General features: G+C 40.9%; 1 protein-coding gene across 24 annotated transcripts in view; it reads right to left on the reverse strand.

Annotated features, from left to right (window-relative positions):
* The window catches only part of FGGY (FGGY carbohydrate kinase domain containing), a 458257-nt gene that overhangs the window by 289524 nt on the left and 149589 nt on the right, over window positions 1-19144 (reverse strand). For all 24 annotated transcript variants that reach the window (XR_002345479.1, XM_021097811.1, XM_021097810.1 and 21 more), the window contains one exon: window positions 2946-3061. Coding sequence is in view for 23 of the 24 variants with exons in the window: in XM_021097811.1 (XP_020953470.1) it covers window positions 2946-3061 (116 nt within the window). In the remaining variant the exon portion in view is untranslated. The remainder of the gene's footprint in view (window positions 1-2945; window positions 3062-19144) is intronic.

Below are 19144 nucleotides of genomic sequence, written 5' to 3' on the forward strand. Positions count from 1 at the left end.
CCGCTGAGCCATGATAGGAACTCTGACTATTGGTTTTAATTCTACCATGAACTGTATCTTTCACAGGCAAGACTATAGAGACATAGAAACATTATGGGACTTGTCAAAGTTCACACCATCAGTGCTAAAACTAAAACTACCCTTGCTCCCAGTTCATTGTTTTAGACCTAACTTGCCTGCCCACCTCAATTATAGGACAAGAGCCCCTCCCCGGCACTCAGTCCTGATGGTCTTCACCAAGGCAGGAGCTGCCAGAACCTAAGACTGGGGACTCAGGTCTTAGCAGTCCTGCTTTAATTCTAATGACCAGTCCACTAGTACCCTGGTACTGTGGGCTAAGTGTGCCCCCAAGATTCGTATGTTGAAGCTCTAACCCCCTGGTGTGACTCTATTGGAGACAGAGTCTATAAAGAGGTAGTGAAGGTTATATACATGAAGCCAAAAAGAAGGGGTCCTGATATGATAGGATTAGTGACCTTACAAAAAGAGACAGCAGAGCGCTCTCTCTCGTGTGCATACCTCTGCACGTGAACAAGGAGGTCATGTGAGCATATAGCGAGATGCAGCTGCCAACATGCCAAGAAGAGGCCTCAGAATTAAACCATCTTGTTGGCACCTTGATCTTGGACTTCCCAGCCTCCAGATTGTGAGAAATAAATTTCTGCTGTTTAGGTCAGTCTATTGTATGTTGCTATGGCAGCTGGAGCAGACAAAGATACCTGGGATATGTCTTTTGCCATAGGTTTCTCTCAACTCTTTCCAACCCATCTCAACTCAACACAAGTGTGCTTATGCCTTGCACATTCTGTCAGGAGATATTTATCAACAATCTTCTATGCCAAGATACTCAAGGGAAGGCAGATACAGTCTTTGCCCTCCAGAAGCTTTCAGTTTAGTATCACTTTCCTGTCTGGCTGCCTATTTCTCCTGGAAAGCACTGTCCAAAACCCAAGTCAGGCTGGCTGGAGTCCTGACACACCATCCTCTGATTGGCTCACTCAGCCCCTAGTATTAAAGATTGACCCTCTTTTCCAGTTGCAATCTCCGTTGCTGACTCCAGATGGTCTGAATACCTAGGATGATTTAAAACCAACCTCCATATGCCTTAAAGTATGAATGCTTTTCATACCATGTGAAGTTATATCCACTCATCAGCCAAGAGCCCATCACAGTCAAATTTATGTCTAGATGCGGACTATGGACATTTGTTCCAATCAAGCTCAAGCTGATTGGATGCTAACTATTGGACTGTTGCCCAATCCTGATGGAGGCCAGATACAGCCACATTAGTTACCAAGCAGCAGGAAGTCTGCTTTGGTAGAAAAGTATGGAGTCAGAGACTCTAGTTCTAATACTGAGACTACAACTAAACAGTGGACAAAGAACAGGATCTCAGTTTTCCAATCTAGAAAATGTAAACAGTTGTACAGATAGGTTCGTGAGGGCCAAAAGAGATAAATAAATTAATCTTATGTACCAAAGGACTTAGAAAGCAGCTGTTGACTAATGACTGGTGCTTTGCTTTCTTCCTCTCTTGCTCTAATCCCGAGCTCCTCCCCTTCTCTACCAGCCCAGATCCTACAACAGTTTCAGATGAGCCACAGAAAGGCCAGAAGGCTTCTTTCTGCATACTACCCTGGCCTTGTTCTTTCCCCCAGATTTAGCTATTAGTAACTGAGCTGTGTTGTCCAGAGCATCATACTACAGATGCTCTTCGAATCTTTCATGTTTCTATCCTTGCATTCCTGAAACCTAAGACAGTAGTCATAAGAACTCCACTGGAGAAAGTCTGAACTGAAATAACCTACTATGTGACTCAGTTATCAAGCGTGGTCAGACACTGTAGCAGACATTACTAGTTGTTCACCCATATTTAAGAGCACAACACTCAACTTCTGGCCCATCCCACAGATGGTCACATGGCTGCCTGGCCAAGTACATTTCCCAGCCCACCCTGCAGCCTAGTGGGGCCCTGTTAACAAGGGCAGGTCAATGAGATATGATCATAAATGACACCGCCCATTGCCATGTTATACTTGCTCCAGAAGAATGTGGATGGATTCTTGCGTCCTTTTCATTTCTTCCCACCCAGTGGCTGGAACTATGAGAACCGAAGCTGCTAACTTGGACCCAGAGTTGGAGGTCATGTTGTGTGAATGGTGGACCTTACCTCTGATAATCGTTTACTTCTGTCTGTTCTGCTACATAAAAGAAAAATCCTCTTCATCCTGTTTAACCCATAGTACTTTTGCATAGCTACAACCTCCTAGCCTATACATGAAAGAATACAGAAATATTTCTATTTAATCAGGTATAACTGCTTACCTGATGAGAGCTTACTGGAAATCATAGGTAGCAACTATATGAAATAAACATCTTTCTGTGCAAAGAACATGTAAATTTGAACATAACAGCTACCATTATATGCACCTAGTATTGGAATTCTTTTTACCAGGTAAACCCCTACTAGTCATCCACCCCTTTAGCACCCATTTAGTGTCACATAAAACTGACAGTTAGAGATCTATGGCTTTAGTCAGGAGCTCACATCCCGTTTCTGTCTTATTCCTGATTCTTCCAATTTTGATCTCTTCAATTATTTTTTCCTGTCTATGCCTTGCCTGGTTCCTTGAACCTAAATCAGAAAACATTTTCTAGGTCTGAATGGAGATGATCCTTTGGTTATGCTCCTCCCAGCTGTTCCCTGCAAACAGCTTCCTCAGTCCAGCCCCATGGCGAAGCATCTACATTTCAAGGTAGATCTTCATAACTCAACAGGTAATACAAGGGCCTACTAGTCATGGCCTCCACATCATAACTTACTTGTTTCCCTTGGAAAAACAGGGCTGTTTTTTTAACTTTCAATTCAGACCAAAAAATTATCAACCAAACACCAACATCCTCATGTATACATACACATAGTCACAAAAATTATTTTTTTTTACCTATTTTGTTGTAATTATTTGCAATCAAGTCTTCCAAACCAATCACCTTCCAGAAACTGTCATCCCAGCCTTTCTCTGCTGAGTATGTCCATTTACACACCAGGGAGCAGAGAGACCTAAGAAAATGGAAGAAAGGCAGAATCAATAATGTGAGACATACTTCCATTATATTTTGCCGAATACTTGCCCAGATATCTGCAATAGAATTGAAAAAGTACAACAAATTGAAGTGGGTAATTATTCATCTTTTTTTTTTTTTTGGGCCACATCTGCAGCATGTAGAATTCCTTGGCCAGGGATAGAATCCATGTCACAGCAGCAACCCAAGCCACAACAGTGACAATGCCAGAAACTTAATCCGCTGCATCACCTGGAAACTCCTATTCATCCCTGTTTAAATCAAAAGTCTTGGAGTTCCCACTGTAGCTCAACAGGCTAAGAATCTGACATAGTCTCCATGAGGATGTGGGTTCGATCCCTGACCTTGGTTGGTAGGTTATGGATCTGGCATTGCTACAAGCTGTGGCAAAGGTCACAGATGGGGTTCAGATCTGGTATTGCTGTGGCTGTGGTGTAGGCCAGGAGGTGCAGCTCCGATTTGACCCCTAGCTTGGGAATTTCCATATGCCATAGGTGCGGTCCTAAAAAGAAAACAAAACAAAAAAAATTCAAAAGTCCCTGGTGACACCTGTTTACAACTGAGAGTATTCTCTTTCATTTTCAAAAGGGTCTCAGCCCTTTAGATCCTGATCAAACCATGTACATAAATATTTGTATTTATCTACAGTCATATTCACATATTTGTGAGATAAGCCGAAATTACAACCATGACAAGCTACTTGATGATACTGAGCATCATTATTACATTTTCAGTATGCTATTGGTAATTGTGGTTTTATTTTGAACAAGGCCTCTTATCTAAATGATACATATTGAAATATCTATGTATAAAGTGGTGATATATTATCTGGAATTTGCTTCACATTAATAAGTGAAGGGGAAGTGAATGGCCTTAGGGATGAGGCAGAAATGCCCTTGGGTTGACGGCTGTGGGCTTAAGGTGGTTAAATGGGTCTTCATTATACTGCATACATGTTCATAATGCTCCATAATAAAACAAAACAAAACAAAAGCCTGGTATAGATGTGATCACTGCAGTCTAAACCAACGTTTCACAGGAAGAAGACTTGATGCTAGAGGGCATTTTCCTTTCCAGCTTCATTTCTTACCAATTCACTCTTGATATTCTACACCCCAGCAATAAAGAATAGATGATTCTGTGCTCTGAAAAAGTCACATTCTTATACACTTCTGTGCCTCTGCCCTTCTTCTACGTGCTTGGAAAATCTTCCCCAGCTTTTCGCCCATACCTCAAAACACTTTGGTTAGCCTAAAACTGAGACCCCAGTTCTGGCTCAGGGGCCTCTCCTCTGAGATCACAGAGCAGGCACCAGGTCTATCACACTCCTTATCACACTGTGTAATTAACGGCTTCTTTTCGTCTTTCTTCCCAAGAGTCCCATGCCTTCCAATCTGTTCTCCGAATTGTGTCCAAAGTAAACTTTATAAAGTAATATCTTTTGTACCAACTCCTGATAAAAACCCTTCAATTATTTCTCCCTCCCTTCAGGAAAAAGTCCAGTCCTTACCCAGGGTTGAAAGATCCTTTGTAATGTGACCACTTTGACCTTTGACTTCCTCACTTGGCTCCCGCCCTTGTATTCTCAATTCTGCAATACTGAATTATCTGAACTTTCCCATATTGGCCCTTGATTTCTCACTTCCCTGTGCCTTGAACCCTCTGCTTCCTTCTGCCCAGAATGTTCTTCCCTGCTACAGGTTTAACTGCTCGTTACCCTTCATTTCACAGTTCAGACTTCCCCTTTTCACAAAGTCCTGGTGGAGGCCAGCTGAGTCCAAAGCCTCTTCTTCTCCAACTTCAAGGCGACATACCCGTATCTTAACACATAGCCTAGTACTTGTCTTTTCTCCCTCCCTTCCCCATCTCTCCCACTAAACCAGCAACTCAGAGCAAAACCAGACTTAATCATCTCCACATCACTGGTACCTAGTCCACATCACTGGTGCCTAGTCCATATTCAGCCATATGTCAACCCACAAAGAATACTAAATGGATGAAGATCTAGAGGATGAATATAAATATTATAGGTAAGTGATAAACCTGTGGGGGGGGGCTTGTATAGTTTTATGGATAAACTAAAACCTATCTATCTTATAGAGCCAATAGTCTAGGCCTATCTTATTCAGTCATTCATACAGATGGACTCATTATTTCATTCATTGATTAGCTCATTTAATGAATATATAGTCTCTATGACCCTGGCACTATGTTAGGTCCTGGGGAACTGGTTATTTGCAACAGACCTGGTCTACTGCTCTCCTAAAAGCTGACAGCTTCAGTGGGGAGACAGAAGTGGATCAATCATACCTAAAATCACATCCTAATAAAAAGGTTCTGAAAGAAGCAGAGTGAGAAATGAGAATGTCTAGGAGGAGAACCTGGTGGGAGAAAGGGAGAGAAAGTGTTGGGGAGAGCTCCACAAAAGATGTCACATTTTGTGAGATCTAAATGTCTTTTGAAAGCAAATAAATGTGAAGTTCCCTGTTGGCTCAATGGGTGAAGGATCCAGAGTTGTCACTGCTGTGGCACGGGTGGGTTCAATTCCTGGTCCAGAACTTCTACACGCCGTGGGTATGGCCAAAAAAATGTTATTTATCAGTAAAGATTTTTTCAAATGGGCAAGAAGGCAGAACACACTGAGCTAAGCTAAGTGGCACCGACAGTGAAGGAATACTCATGCCAGTAGAAACTTAATACATACGTGCTCGACCCTTCATCTTATTTAAGCAAGATAATTTTTTTTGAGGTATAAAGCACGCAGACACCTATGTAGCACATTCTGCAGAATATGCAATAGGATAACACCTCCTGGAACAATGTCTGAAATTCTGACTTTTTAGAAGCTCTGACAGCTCACTGGAAAGACCAATGCAATGGAAGATGGTGTGCAAGGACTGCTTCTACCGATCCAACCACAGGGGACAATTCTTCACGGCCAAGTGCCCCACCCATTTGCAGACTTCCGAGCCTCTACTCTGCCCTTCTGTCTTAATTGATTATTGCTCCTTTCACTCATCCTTGTCTACTTGAAAATCACCAAGTCATTCTTACAGTCCAGATCCAACTCTGCACAAGTTTCCTCACTGCTTCCAAGCTCACCTCATGACTGTCTTCTTTGAAGTAGCATTATAACTTGGAAATTCTGCATTGTGGTTCCCAACAGCTGAGGGAGGCTGAACTCATGGCCCCAAGTCTTCTGCTCTCCACATATCTGTTGTAACCTTCCTCTTCCCAACCCCACACTGAGACAAGGCTTCCTTTCCTACCTCCAGACTTTGGCTTCAGTCATGTAACTGGATTTGGCCGAAAGAAGAGGCAGACATGACTGTATTCTAGTTTCAAGTCTAAACTTCAAGAGACACTACATGGTTCTACTTGCTCTCTGGTATCACCATGAGGAGGTCATGTAGGGTTAGCCTGCTGGTCCCAGGAGGATAAGAGGTATGTGGAACAGAGCAATGACCACTAAGCCCAGCGTGGATCACACATCCCCAGGCAACTAAGACACGAATGAGTGAGTGCAGCTGAGAAGAGAAGAACCACTCCGCAGAGCACAGCCTAAATGAGCTACTCTACTCATGGGTCAAATGATTATTATGTTGAACTACTGAGCATTAGCTATGGTTTATGCAGAGTGACAGTTAAACAATTCAATACTTTGCAGCATAACTAAGCTATTCCAGGTAGATTTTTTTTCCCCAATAAGGGCAAGGAGAGAGAGAGGATGTCCAGTTCTCATAGCAAGTTAGAATAATGGCCAGAGAATATGCTTGGAGTGAAGGTCACTGAGATAGGAGGCAGGAAGTTTTAAAGCTGCAGATGCCTCTGACAAGTCCACCCTCCATTAGATTATTCAAACTCTATGAGGGTCCATCTCATTTGGATCTCTCTAAAGCAACTCTTGGGTAATATGGATGTGTGAAAGCAGCAGAAGTGGCAATATTTAAAGAGTGCATCTGAGGTCACACATTCTACAGAAATCTCCAGCAGAGAGAGGGCAAGTAGAGGACTTTATCTTGTTAGTAAGTAAAGGCAAGATACCAGCAGCAGAACAAATGGTTTGCCTCCCTCTGAGGCTTCTATCCAGATTACACTTTGTCATTGCATCAGGTGTTTCAGTGAACAACCTGCACTCTCAGGATAGCTATTCAGCTTCAGGCGAGCTGACCTATCTGCCTGTGTGTGTGCGTGTGGGTGCACGTGTACTCTCATAAGTGTGAGCATGGGGGTGGTGGTGGCAGGAAGTGATTCATAGGTAGGGGACTGAGAAAGGCATGGGCTATACTGGTAGGCTGAGTTGCTTCAAAGATTAGGAGCGGGAAAGGAGAGCCGCTTCTGCCTAGGGAAAATGGTCACTATTTGTTCCCTGCCAGGAAGAATGTTAAGGCAGAAACTGCTGTATATTTCACTGCTTTCAGCTCCTTAATGCCAAAGAGACTAGAAAAACCTTCACTGAAAGTCAAAAGAACATACATTGATGAGTAGGCAAAATGAAAACCACACCTAACTGAGGAACTAGCTCACTGGAGAGAAGACCACACCAAAGAATTCTGAGAGGAAGGTCTCAGTGAAGTAGAAATGGTGAAAAAAACTGGACGAGAACATCAGTAAGGAAGGCAATGAGAAAACAGAAGAAAGCAGCAAGAAAGACTCTGAACCCAAACCAGTAATTTTAAACTTTGTTAAAAATTTCTATAGAGGAACTAAAAAAAAAAAATAAATCACTGGCACTCTTAAAAACTTCAATAATGATCTGGAAGGCCAAGTGTACAAAATACTGTACTACCTGCAGCAACGACACAAAGGAAGAAATAATGAGGGCACAAATAAGAGGCTTGGAAGGCAGATCTAACTGCCTAACATATGGATAATAGGAATTCCAGAAAGGAATTTATAAAAAGGAGAAAAGGAAAAAAAGGAAAAGATGAGGAAATGTTTTATTTAAACAAAGACAGTACTAAAATACAGTACGAGGTTTTTTTTTTTTTTGGTTTTTGTTTTTTTAACTGGCTGAAGCAAGATTTAAGTGTGCAGATGAAATGTCTCATTAAGTCCAGGAAGTGAATCCAGGAAATACTTGAATTTCAAGCATAAACAGAAAATTATACAAGCTTCCAGACAGAAAGAATAAGTTACTTACAAAGGCAAGAGATTCAGCCTAGCTAAGGAATTCTCAACTACAACTCTGGAATGTAGAAGACAGTGGAATGAGGTATAGACCATTAAAAATGACCCAAGAATCCTATACCCAGACAAAATACTATTCAGCTGTCAGGGGAAAGGAAAACACTTCGATGTGCAAGGATTCAAAAGTAAACTTCCCATATATGTTCTCTGAGGACAATACTTGAGAAAGAATGCATAAGCAAAAACCAATTGGTTCCAAGCAGATATCTCAACAGAGGGGAAAACAAAGACTAGAGGAAGCAGTGGTGGTAAACCCTGATATTAATTCATATTCTCCGTTTCTCTCGCACACACATATATATATAAGGATGCACACATATTTAAATCTAAATAGATGATGATAATTACTAGGAATTTGTAATATTGGGTCTTCTTGAAACAAACAGATATTATCTGTTGGAAGGAAAACCTAATGATAGCCTGGAACTGAAAATACGAAATTAGCAAAACATCAAAATCAGATGTTGGAGGAGACAAAGGAAAATGACTTAGTATATGTGAACAGAACATAAGTTTAATGTTGGTTGTAAGGAATGAGAAAGTAATCACTAATGGAAATTGAAAGCTTAGTATAATGCTCAAATTAACAAGGAATAAAAAAAGGAATAAAGAGAAAATTAAGAGTTCCCGTTGTGGTACAGTGGAAACGAATCTGAGTAGGAACCATGAAGTTGCAGGTTCAATCCCTGGGCTTGCTCAGTGGGTTAAGGATTCGGCGTTGCCATGAGCTGTGGTATAGGTCGCAGATGGGGCTTGGATCTAGTGCTGCTGTGGCTATGGCATAGGCTGGCAGTTGTAGCTCCAATTAAACCCCTAGCCTGGGAACCTCCACATATTGCAGGTGCGGCCCTAAAAAGACAAAAGACCAAAGAAAAGAAAAAAAAGAAAAAACAAAATTAACAGCACAACCAAACTAAACCAATCAAAATAGAAAAGAGAGGATTAAGATGGCGGAATAGAAGGACTGGAGCTCAAATTCTCTCCTAAAAACAACAAAATTCACAACTAAAGGCTGAGCAATCTCCACCCAAATGGACCAGAAACTTCCAAAAAGATATCCTACTCCAGAGGAAAAAGAGGAAGCCACATCAAGAGGTAGGAGGGGCGATTTCATGATATAAACAACCCCATACCTCCTGGGTGGGAAGCTCCACAGACTGGAAACTAACTGGCTCACAGAGACTCACCTATAGGAGTGAGAGCCCTGAGCCCCACATCAAACCCTCACCTGCAGGGATGTGGCACTGGGAGAAAGAGCCCCGGAGCATATGGCACTGAAGGCCAGTGTGGCTTGTGCACAGGAGCTCCACAGGCTGGGGGAAATGGAGACCCCATTCTTAAAGGGTGCACACAGACTTTCACATGCACTGGGTCCCAGGGCAGAGTGAGGTCTCCATAGGAATCTGGGTCAAATCTGACTGCAGTTCTTGGAGGACATCCTGGGAAAACAGGGTGAATGTGGCTTGTTGTGAGGGAAGGACATTGGAAGCAAAGCTCTGGGAATATTCAGCAGCTGCCTTTCTCTGGAGGTGGCCATTTTGGAATAATCTGGCCCCACCCATCAGTCAGTGCTGAGTAGCCCCAGGGCAAACAACAATCCAGGTGGGATCACAGCCCCACCCCTCAGTAAACAGGCACCTAAAGACCCCTTAGGCACACAGCCACCTCTAATCCCATCCAGAGACTAAGCCCCACCCACCAGAGGGATTAGAATCAGCTCCACCTACCAGTGGGCAGGCATCAGCCCCTCCCATCAGGAAGCCTACAGCAAGCCCCCATACAAGGGGGGGCAGACACCAGAAGTAAGAGAGGCTTCAACTCTATTATCTGTAAAAAGGTCACCACACCAAAAACCTATAAAAATGAAAAGACAGGAACTATAACTCAGAGAGGGAGAAAGAAAAAAACCCAGAAAAACAGCTAAGTGATAGAGATTCTCAGCTCCAGGAAAAAGACTTTAGATGTTGATGCTGAAGATGATGCAAGACATTGGAAATAAATTGGAGGCAAAGATGGATAAGTTACAGGAAACACTGAGCAAAGAGATACAAGATATCAAACTTAAACTACAAGAGATGCAACATACAATAACGGAAATAAAAAATGCACTAGAAGCAGCTAACAGCAGAATACAGGAGGCAGAAGAATGAATAAGCGAGGTGGAGGACAAATTAGTGGAAATTACAGATGTGGAACAGAAAAGAGAAAAAAGATTGAAAAGAAATGAAGAGAGTCTCAGAGAACTCTGGGACAACGTTAAACACACCAACATCCTATATAGGGGTGCCAGAAGGAGAAGAGAGAGAGAAGGGGCAGAAAAAACATTCTAAGAGATAATGCCAAAAACTTCCCTCACATGGAAAAGGAACCACTCATTCAAATCCAGGAAGCACAACGAGTACCATATAAAATAAACCCAAGGAGGATATACAGAGACACATATTAATCAAACTGACCAAAATTAAAGACAGAGAGAAAATCTTGAAAGCAGCTAGGGAAAAGAAACAAATAACATACAAGGGAACTCTGATAAGGTTACTGGCAGATTTTTCAGCAGAAATCTGCAGGCCAGAAGGGAGTGGCAGGATATACTTAATGTGATGAAAGGAAAAAACCTCCAACCAAGATTATCTACCCAGCAAGGCTCTCATTCAGATTTGAAGGGGAAACCAAAACCTTCATAGCTAAGCAAAAGCTGGGAGAATTCAGCAACACTAAAGCAGCCTTACAACAAATACTAAAGGAACTTCTCTAGGCAGAAAACACAGCAACAGGAAACAAAAATTCCACAAATGACAAGGCTCACCAGTAAAGGTATATATACAGTAAAGATACAAAATTATCCATGCACAATTATACCACCAAAATCAGAAATCCTGAGAAAAGGTGGGTACAAATGCAGGACACTGGAGATGAACTTGCAATTAAGAGACCAACAACTTAAAACAATCTCATATACATATAGACTCATATCAAAACTTCAGAATAACTGCAAACCAAAAATCTACAATTGATACACAAACAAGGAATCTCTGGAGAAGAAATATATCTCATAGTAAATAAGTGCATAATCCACCATGAAAGGGGTCATTTGACATCATTCTTGGAATGCTGAAGTCTTCTTAGATCTGATTCTGATTTCCTCTCCATCAAAGAATTTATGATAATTATAATTAAATAATGCAACTGTATGATTAAATAATATAGTTCTATAATTGTATTATTAATAACCATTTATCTCCATGGTACAATGTAAGTCTATAATGTCTTGTTTATCACATCACCTAGAATGGTGTAATGCCTATATTGAAGAATCAATAAGATGTAACAAATTGTGAGCCATATTTATATAATTACACTGTTTTTTACCTATTTACGCATTTTTACTTATTTTCAGAGAGTGTATTATTTTACTTATTTTCAGAGAGTGTATTATTTTTGCTATTTTATCAGTTAAGTTATTCTTTTTATTATGCTATTTAAAATATTTAATGGTATATAAGGCTTTCTTCTTTATAAATTTTAGTTGCATAATATACACAATTTTAATATAATGCTAATTTTTAAGAGAAATTGAAATGTAATAGATAATACTAAATAGTAAAAATGAAAGCCATACAAAATGAGATAAAGTATCAAATAAATTTCTTTTTTGTCTCAGCATATTTTCCATTCCACTTCTCCAGAGGGAGTCACTTAATCTGTTTCTTAAGATCCATGATATAATAATCTGTGTAAATGTAATTGTGTTTAAATATATGTATTTTATTCTGTAAAAAAAGTAAAAATAAAATTTCAAAAAAAAAAAGAAAAGAAAAGAGAGAGGGGTAATGTAATATAAACATAAATGAAAATGAAATAGAAAGAATAAAACCAATTATGTCAACAAATATATTACAACAAATATAAATGCGCTGAATTCCACAATTTGTTGAAAGATAATAATAACCTCACTGGGGTTAAAATTAAGGGATATCTTATTCACAATACAGATTTTTTTAAAATGTGATAGGAGTTTTTTTTCTTAAAAGGTCAACAAAGAAACGATAAATACAAATTTTTAAAAATATGACAATATAAATAGCAGAGTCGCAAAAATATCATTGGCAAGACCAAGAGGAAGATTACAATGACTAAATGCTCAATTAAAGAAGAATAATATGAGCTGAACAACACAATGTGAAACATATAAAATAAGAGCTCTTAGGAATTTCCCATTGTGGCACAGCAGAAACGAACCCGACTAGTATCCATGAGGATGAGGATTCAGTTGCTGGCCCTGTTCAGTGGGTTAAAGATCCAGTGCTGCTGTGAGCTGTGGGGTAGGTCGTAGATGCGGCTCAGGTCTTGCATTGCTGTGGTCGTGAATGTATTTTACCACAGTATTTTATTAGGAGCAAGAAAAATGATCAACTCATATTGAAGAATACAAAGTACTTGAAGTTAAATGGCACATCAAGATAGAAATTCATCGGAGTAGGAATAACGGAAGCTTTTGCTTCTACCCCTGATGGAATGACAGACACTGGATTTTTAACCACCTGCCTTAAATAATTACAAAAGTCCAAGAAGACATGAAACAACTGTCTCCAGACCTTGAATGAGAGGCTATGCAGGACTGCAGTCCCAGAGAGTAGGAAACTATGGGGTGAGCCCTAAGATCTCACTGGCCTTCTGCCGAGGAGCACACATCCGACCACAAGGCACAAAGAGGGATGCCAAGAAAAACCTGGCATCTTCATAAAGTTAACGGGACTCAGATCAGAATTCAGGGCAATTAAGGTGGCTGGAAGCACAGATTTCCCAGGAGGAGGTAGGAATGCAAAACAAGGCCCTGAAAATCTGTACAAGAGACCTACAAAATCTTTGCTGACTACTGAGGTGATGACATGCACACTGACACGCCATGAGGTCTGGCAAAGGATGACCAGAAAGCTGTGGATGAACAGTCCTCAGAATTCACAAAGAGCTGGGAACCACTTGTACTACTAAAATTACAAGTAGAACGTCCTCATGAATTAGGAGTTTGGGATTAATAGATATACACCACTATATACAAAATAGATAAACAGGATTTATTGTATAGTACATGGAACTATACTCAATAGCTTATAATAACCTATAATGGAAAGGAATCTGAAAAAGAAATAGATAGATAGATATAGATATACACACTTTGATGTACACCTGAAACTAACACAACATTGTAAATCAATTATACTTCAATTAAAAAAAATAAGAGTGGAATGCCCTCACTCTTCACTCAAGACATTCAGTGGAGACCCCAGAAGACATATGCCTTAGAAGTATAACTATACTATCTGCACTAAGAAAGTTTAAAAAGACTACAAAGCATAAAATCAAGCCAAACATACATTAACAGTTTATCAGAAAAAGTAGTTCAACAATCCTTCCTTAAAGGAGGCCAACAAAATCTATGCACTTGGCAACATAAAATTGACAATGTCAGCATCTGATCAAAAACAGTTGAAGTTATGTGGAATCTAAAACATGCCACAAATGAACCTATCTACAAAACAGAAAGAAGCTCACAGGTATAGACAAAAACTTGTGGTTGCCAAGGTGGGGTAGGGGAGGAAGTGGGATGGATTGGGAGCTTGGGGTTAATAGATGCAAACTATTGCCTTTGGAATGGATTAGCAATGAGATCCTGCTGTGTAGCACTGGGAACTATGTCTAGTCACTTATGATGGAGCATGATAATGTGAAAAAAAAAGAATGTATACATGTATGTGTAACTGGGTCATCATGCTGGACAGTAGAAAAAATTGTATTGGGGAAAAGAAGCCAGGAAAGGGAAAAAAAAAGCGTAGAATATATAGAATAAAAGCAAAGAGCAAGATAGTAGATTAAAATATAACCATTAAATGTAAATGGCCTAAAAATTCCAACATAAAGACAGGCATCATCAAGCTGGTTAAAAATAAAAAATAAAATCCAACTACATGTTGCCTATAAGAAATTTATTTTAAATTTAAAGACCTATAGGTTAAAGAGTAAAAAGATAGAAAAAGATATGCCATAAAAATACTACTAGTAAAAAAGTGAAGTAGTTATATGAACATTAGAAAGTAGACTTCAGAACAAGAAATACTACCAGGTAAAAAGAGGTACATTACATAGTGATAAAAGGGTTCAATTCACTGAGAAGATCCATGGGTTAAAGAGGTAACTTTTTAAAATGGCAACTTGAACTCGACTAAAGTCAGATTTCTTTTTTCTTTGTTTACCCCAAAACTAATAAACAAGCAGCACAAAAAATGTATATGAAATCAAGGATTCACGATGACGTAAATGGAGGTGGCCACCTAGGGTCGCTCTTGTTTTTCATACAGCTACGCCTGAAATTGAGTGGTTTCAGTGGCCCATGTCAATTAAAGGACAGGGAGTTTGAAGTTAGTAGATGCAAACTATTGCTTTGGAATGGATGAACTATGAGATCCTGCCGTATAGCGCAGGAATTATACCCAATCACTTGCGATAGAACATGATGGAGGATAATGTGAGAAAAAGAATGTATATGGATGTATAACTGGGTCACTTTGCTATACGGCAGAAATCAACACAACGTTGTAAATCAACCATAATAAAAAAAATTTTTTTAAAAAAGGACCTGACAAATTGGGGGAGTCCAGAACTATAGGCTTGTTGCATTTTATGCTATTTTAGGCAACAGTGTGTATGAGTGGGTAAGGCCAGGAGGTACTGAAGGATCTACCACCTTGTCATAAAGGAATGCTATTATTTTATTTTGTTTCATTTCCTGATGTTTTATCTGGGCTTCTGGGAATTTCAGTGTATCAGGCCTGGCCATGACCTCCCAGAGCAGGGACCATATCTGCCTCATCCATCATGTCATTCTCCAGCACCAAGCAGAGTGCCTGTCTGGCAAATTCTGAGAGCTCAATGCATGCTTATTAAGTAATGAATGAGAACACTAGGATGTCAGTTATAGAAGGAAGCCTTCAGGTTCCTAATCACTTTTTAATTGTGTGTATTCTAAGGTCCAGATCTTCAGTTACTGCCCTCTGTGAAAGCCTTAAAGGGGACAGAAGTTAGATCCCTGCAGTGTCCTAGGGCAATAGCTGAACAATGGGGTCCTTGCATAGACCATCCACCTGCACAGAACGGAGACAGCTTTTTGAGGCAAAACATGCCAAATCTCTAACATTTCTTTCCTTCTCTGAAAAATGAAAAACAAAGAGACTTTCAGTTAAAGATGCCAGACTAACTAGAAACATTGACCTCTGTTCCCTTTAAAAATTCCATTGAAGGAGTTTCCGCTGTGGCGCAACAGATCAGTGGCATCCTGGGAGTGCTGGGATGCAGGTTCTATCCCAGGCCCAGCACAGCACTTTAAGTATTCAGTGTTACCACCATAGCTTAGGTTGAGATTGTGGCTCAGATCTGATCCCTGGCCAGGAACTCCATATGCTGTACGGTGCCCGCCCCCCCAAAAAATCCAATGAAATGGGGAGTTCTTGCTGTAGCACAGTAGGTTAAGTACCCTGTGCTGTCTCTGAAATATCTTGGCTCACTGCTGAGCTGCAGGTTCAATTCCCAGCCTAGCACAATGGGTTAAGGATCTGTCATTGCTGCAGGTATGGTATAGGTTGCAGCTGCAGCTTGGATTCACTCTCTGGCCAGGGAACTTCCATATGATGCAGGTGTGACAAAAAAGGGAAAAAAAATCCAACAAAATGGCAGTGTAAGAAAATTTCAAAAAGGCAAAACCCCACAGTGTCAAAGAAGACAGGATAGAAGATGACAGCAACAGGGAATCTGAAAACCAGAAAACACAAGTGGGTGATCAGGAATTCCCTTGGTGGACCTAGAAAGACAGAACCTAAGAAGCAGTGGGGAAAACCCAGAAGTGCACCAATTACCCCAAAGAGATGCAGGTTCAGGACACGGTGGTGCTTTGGTAATGGGAATAAAAGTGGGGCTAAAATCAATAGGATGGTTGAAAGCCATGTGGGAAGAAACTAGACCCCATGTGCCCTCATTTTGAGCACCCTGGACACTCTCTCTCCCACACTCTGAGGAAGACTCCAGTTCACCCTCAGCAAGAGTGAGGTCCAAGGCCCAGATAAGAGCAGAGTATCTTGACAAGATCAGGCAGGTTAAGAAAGGCCCTGCCTTTCACCACGTCAGCCGTCAAGATCCTTTCCTCAACCCGACCCCCAGAGCTCTGGCTGCCAGGTTTATGCCCTGGAGATTTGTTTTTGGAGAGGCTGGCCAGACAAAAGAAAAAAACCTAAGGCTAGTTGGGAGGACAGAGGGTACAGAAAGAAGAGGCAGCAAGGTGACTCCAGTTGAAGAGGATTAAAATGACATAATAGTGGTTGCCAAGGGGGAGAGAGTGGGGCAGACTGGGAGCTTGGGGTTAGTAGATGCAAACTATTGCATTTGGAGTGGATAAGCAATGAGACCCTGCTGTATAGCACAGGGAACTACATCTAGTTGCTTGTGATGGAACATGACGGAGGATAATGTGAGAAAAAGAAAAAATATACATATATATACATATATATATATATGAATGAATGACTGTGTCACTTTTCTGGACAACAGAAATGGACAGTACATTATAAATCAACTATAACAGAAAAAACAAAAATCGTAAAAAAAGACATGTTAGGCTCGTTTTTGATGACCAACAGTGGTAAATGCTATAATTATCATCATTTTAAAGAAACACATTAATTCAGAAAATATTACCATAAGCTCCCTAGGTACATGTAAATTTTCTCCTAGGCTGGTGGGAGCCTCAGACTCTGGAAGAAACAAAGGAAAAGTGTTAGCAGGATTCCAGCCAGACTCCTAAGCCCATGAAGCAGCCTTAGCCAGAATAAGAAGAACTTTTGACTTTCTTGCTTTTACCCAGAGCAAGGCACACATCAAAAACACATGCCTGCTGAGTTTCAGGGGTCTGATCATTATCACATATTTCTCCAACATGATTTTATAAAAATGAAGTCGATGCTGCTGCATTATTTATATACAGTTCACTGTATTGACACTGCCAGGCCCCCACTTTCAAGGGAAACCTCTTGTTCTCTGCTTGGGGAAGGTAGAACCTGGAGAGTTTCAATCGAACAAGTGAGTGGATAACGGAATAATTAGAGTTGAGAGGAAGGATAAATTGCTAAGATATTCCTGGCTGCAGCACTCAGGACATCGCAGGCCGAGGATGGCTCTGCTTTTCCAAGCCATACAAAAGACTGAATTACCAGCACTGAAGATACAGCTTTTGGGGAGACAGGACTCAGATGGGATTGCTAATTATCAACAAAGGGACCAAGAGGGCCTTATTTCTGAAGAAATCCCACTGCACCCATCACAGCCGCTTCTGTTAAGGAGTCGTCAGTCTCCAGGCTAGTTCCTATTGGCTCTGTACTTCATCAAGCCTTGCTGACAGGTCCGCAGAAGACTGAAATAATATATGCACTGATGCAATGCAAGACAATATAAAGTTGCCTTTTCAATTAGGCCTGCGGATAACATGGTTTGAACGGGGCCATGACAAGATGGGGAGCATGAAAGAACTGAATAAATAATCAAATCCAGGGACGTTTCTCATGCCCCCAAGAGTCAGAGGACAAAGAATCCCAAAGTTGCTGCCAAAACATTCCAAGATCTTGCTGAACCTCCTGGACTTGTGGATTTCGACTTCTCCCCTAAAAACTAAGGATGCTAGCCATTAAAGGCAATATGAAAAAGAGGGGGGGGGGAACAGTGGAAAGAGAAGGGAACAGACAGCTTACTGAGTCCCTGCTGAATGCCAGGCACTGTGTCTAGGCCTTCTATGGATTTTATTGCAACTGTTCCACAGCAAACTGGTAAGGTTACTATCAGTATCCCCATCTGAGAGCAAGGGTACTAAGACTCAGAAAGGCTGAAATCACACCATTAGGAAGGAGCAAGGCGGAAATTCAGACTCTGCTCTGAACCAGTAAAAAGTCCACACTTGATGCTTACTCATGCCCATTTGTGAAAGGCTATTTATATGTCATTGCAGAAGCCAATCAGAGCATGCGAAGTGTGTAGGAAACTTGAGATACTTGATTCTCTGTGTTTATCTGGTCTTAATAAAGAAAAATAAACACGAGACTAAAAACAGATGAAGAGTTCAAGAAACACAGAGCTCTAGGGAGCAAAGAGCTGCTGCCTTAGGCTTCCTGAGAAGATGGTCTGGTAAAGTCAAGCTGTTCAGGGACAGGCAGTGATCGGCAGGGACACAGGGGTGACAATGAGATGCAGCCCCAAGATGGGAAAATTAAGACTGCTATTAAGAATTCAGATGTGACATGAATCCATAGTGAATAAGAGTAGAAATCTGCAAAATAATCCTAAAAAGACAAAATGGGTTCCAGGACATTCTGAGTTCCCAGCAGCCAGCCTGTAGGCATCAAGATGGCTAAAGAAAGAATGTGGCCATCGGACGGATGGTTGGTTGGCATGGAGGAAAGGAAGAGGTGGGAACAGAAACGGCAGAAGCAGAGATGGGTGTCAGTGGGGAGAGGGAAGAATGTTGCAGGTGGAAAGAACCACGTACGCAAGGGGCTGGGAGAGGAAAATAATACAGCACAAAGCCCATCTCAGAGCCTCACCATGCAAACCCCAAATGAGGAAAAGGAAAAAAACAGCCATTTGGTCCTTCCTTTCCACATTCACCAACAAATATTCAATAAGCTCTTACTGTGTACCAAGAACAGATAGTTGTCTCTTTCCTCATGAGGCTCTGAATCTAGTAAGAAAAAAAAAAATCCATGAAGAGCTCATTCGAATTTCTAATAACTACTATGAAGGGTGAGTATAATGAAGAAGTATTATGGGTGTCCATACA

Source organism: Sus scrofa, chromosome 6, assembly GCF_000003025.6.
Source record: "Sus scrofa isolate TJ Tabasco breed Duroc chromosome 6, Sscrofa11.1, whole genome shotgun sequence".
NCBI classification, from domain to species: Eukaryota; Metazoa; Chordata; class Mammalia; order Artiodactyla; family Suidae; genus Sus; species Sus scrofa.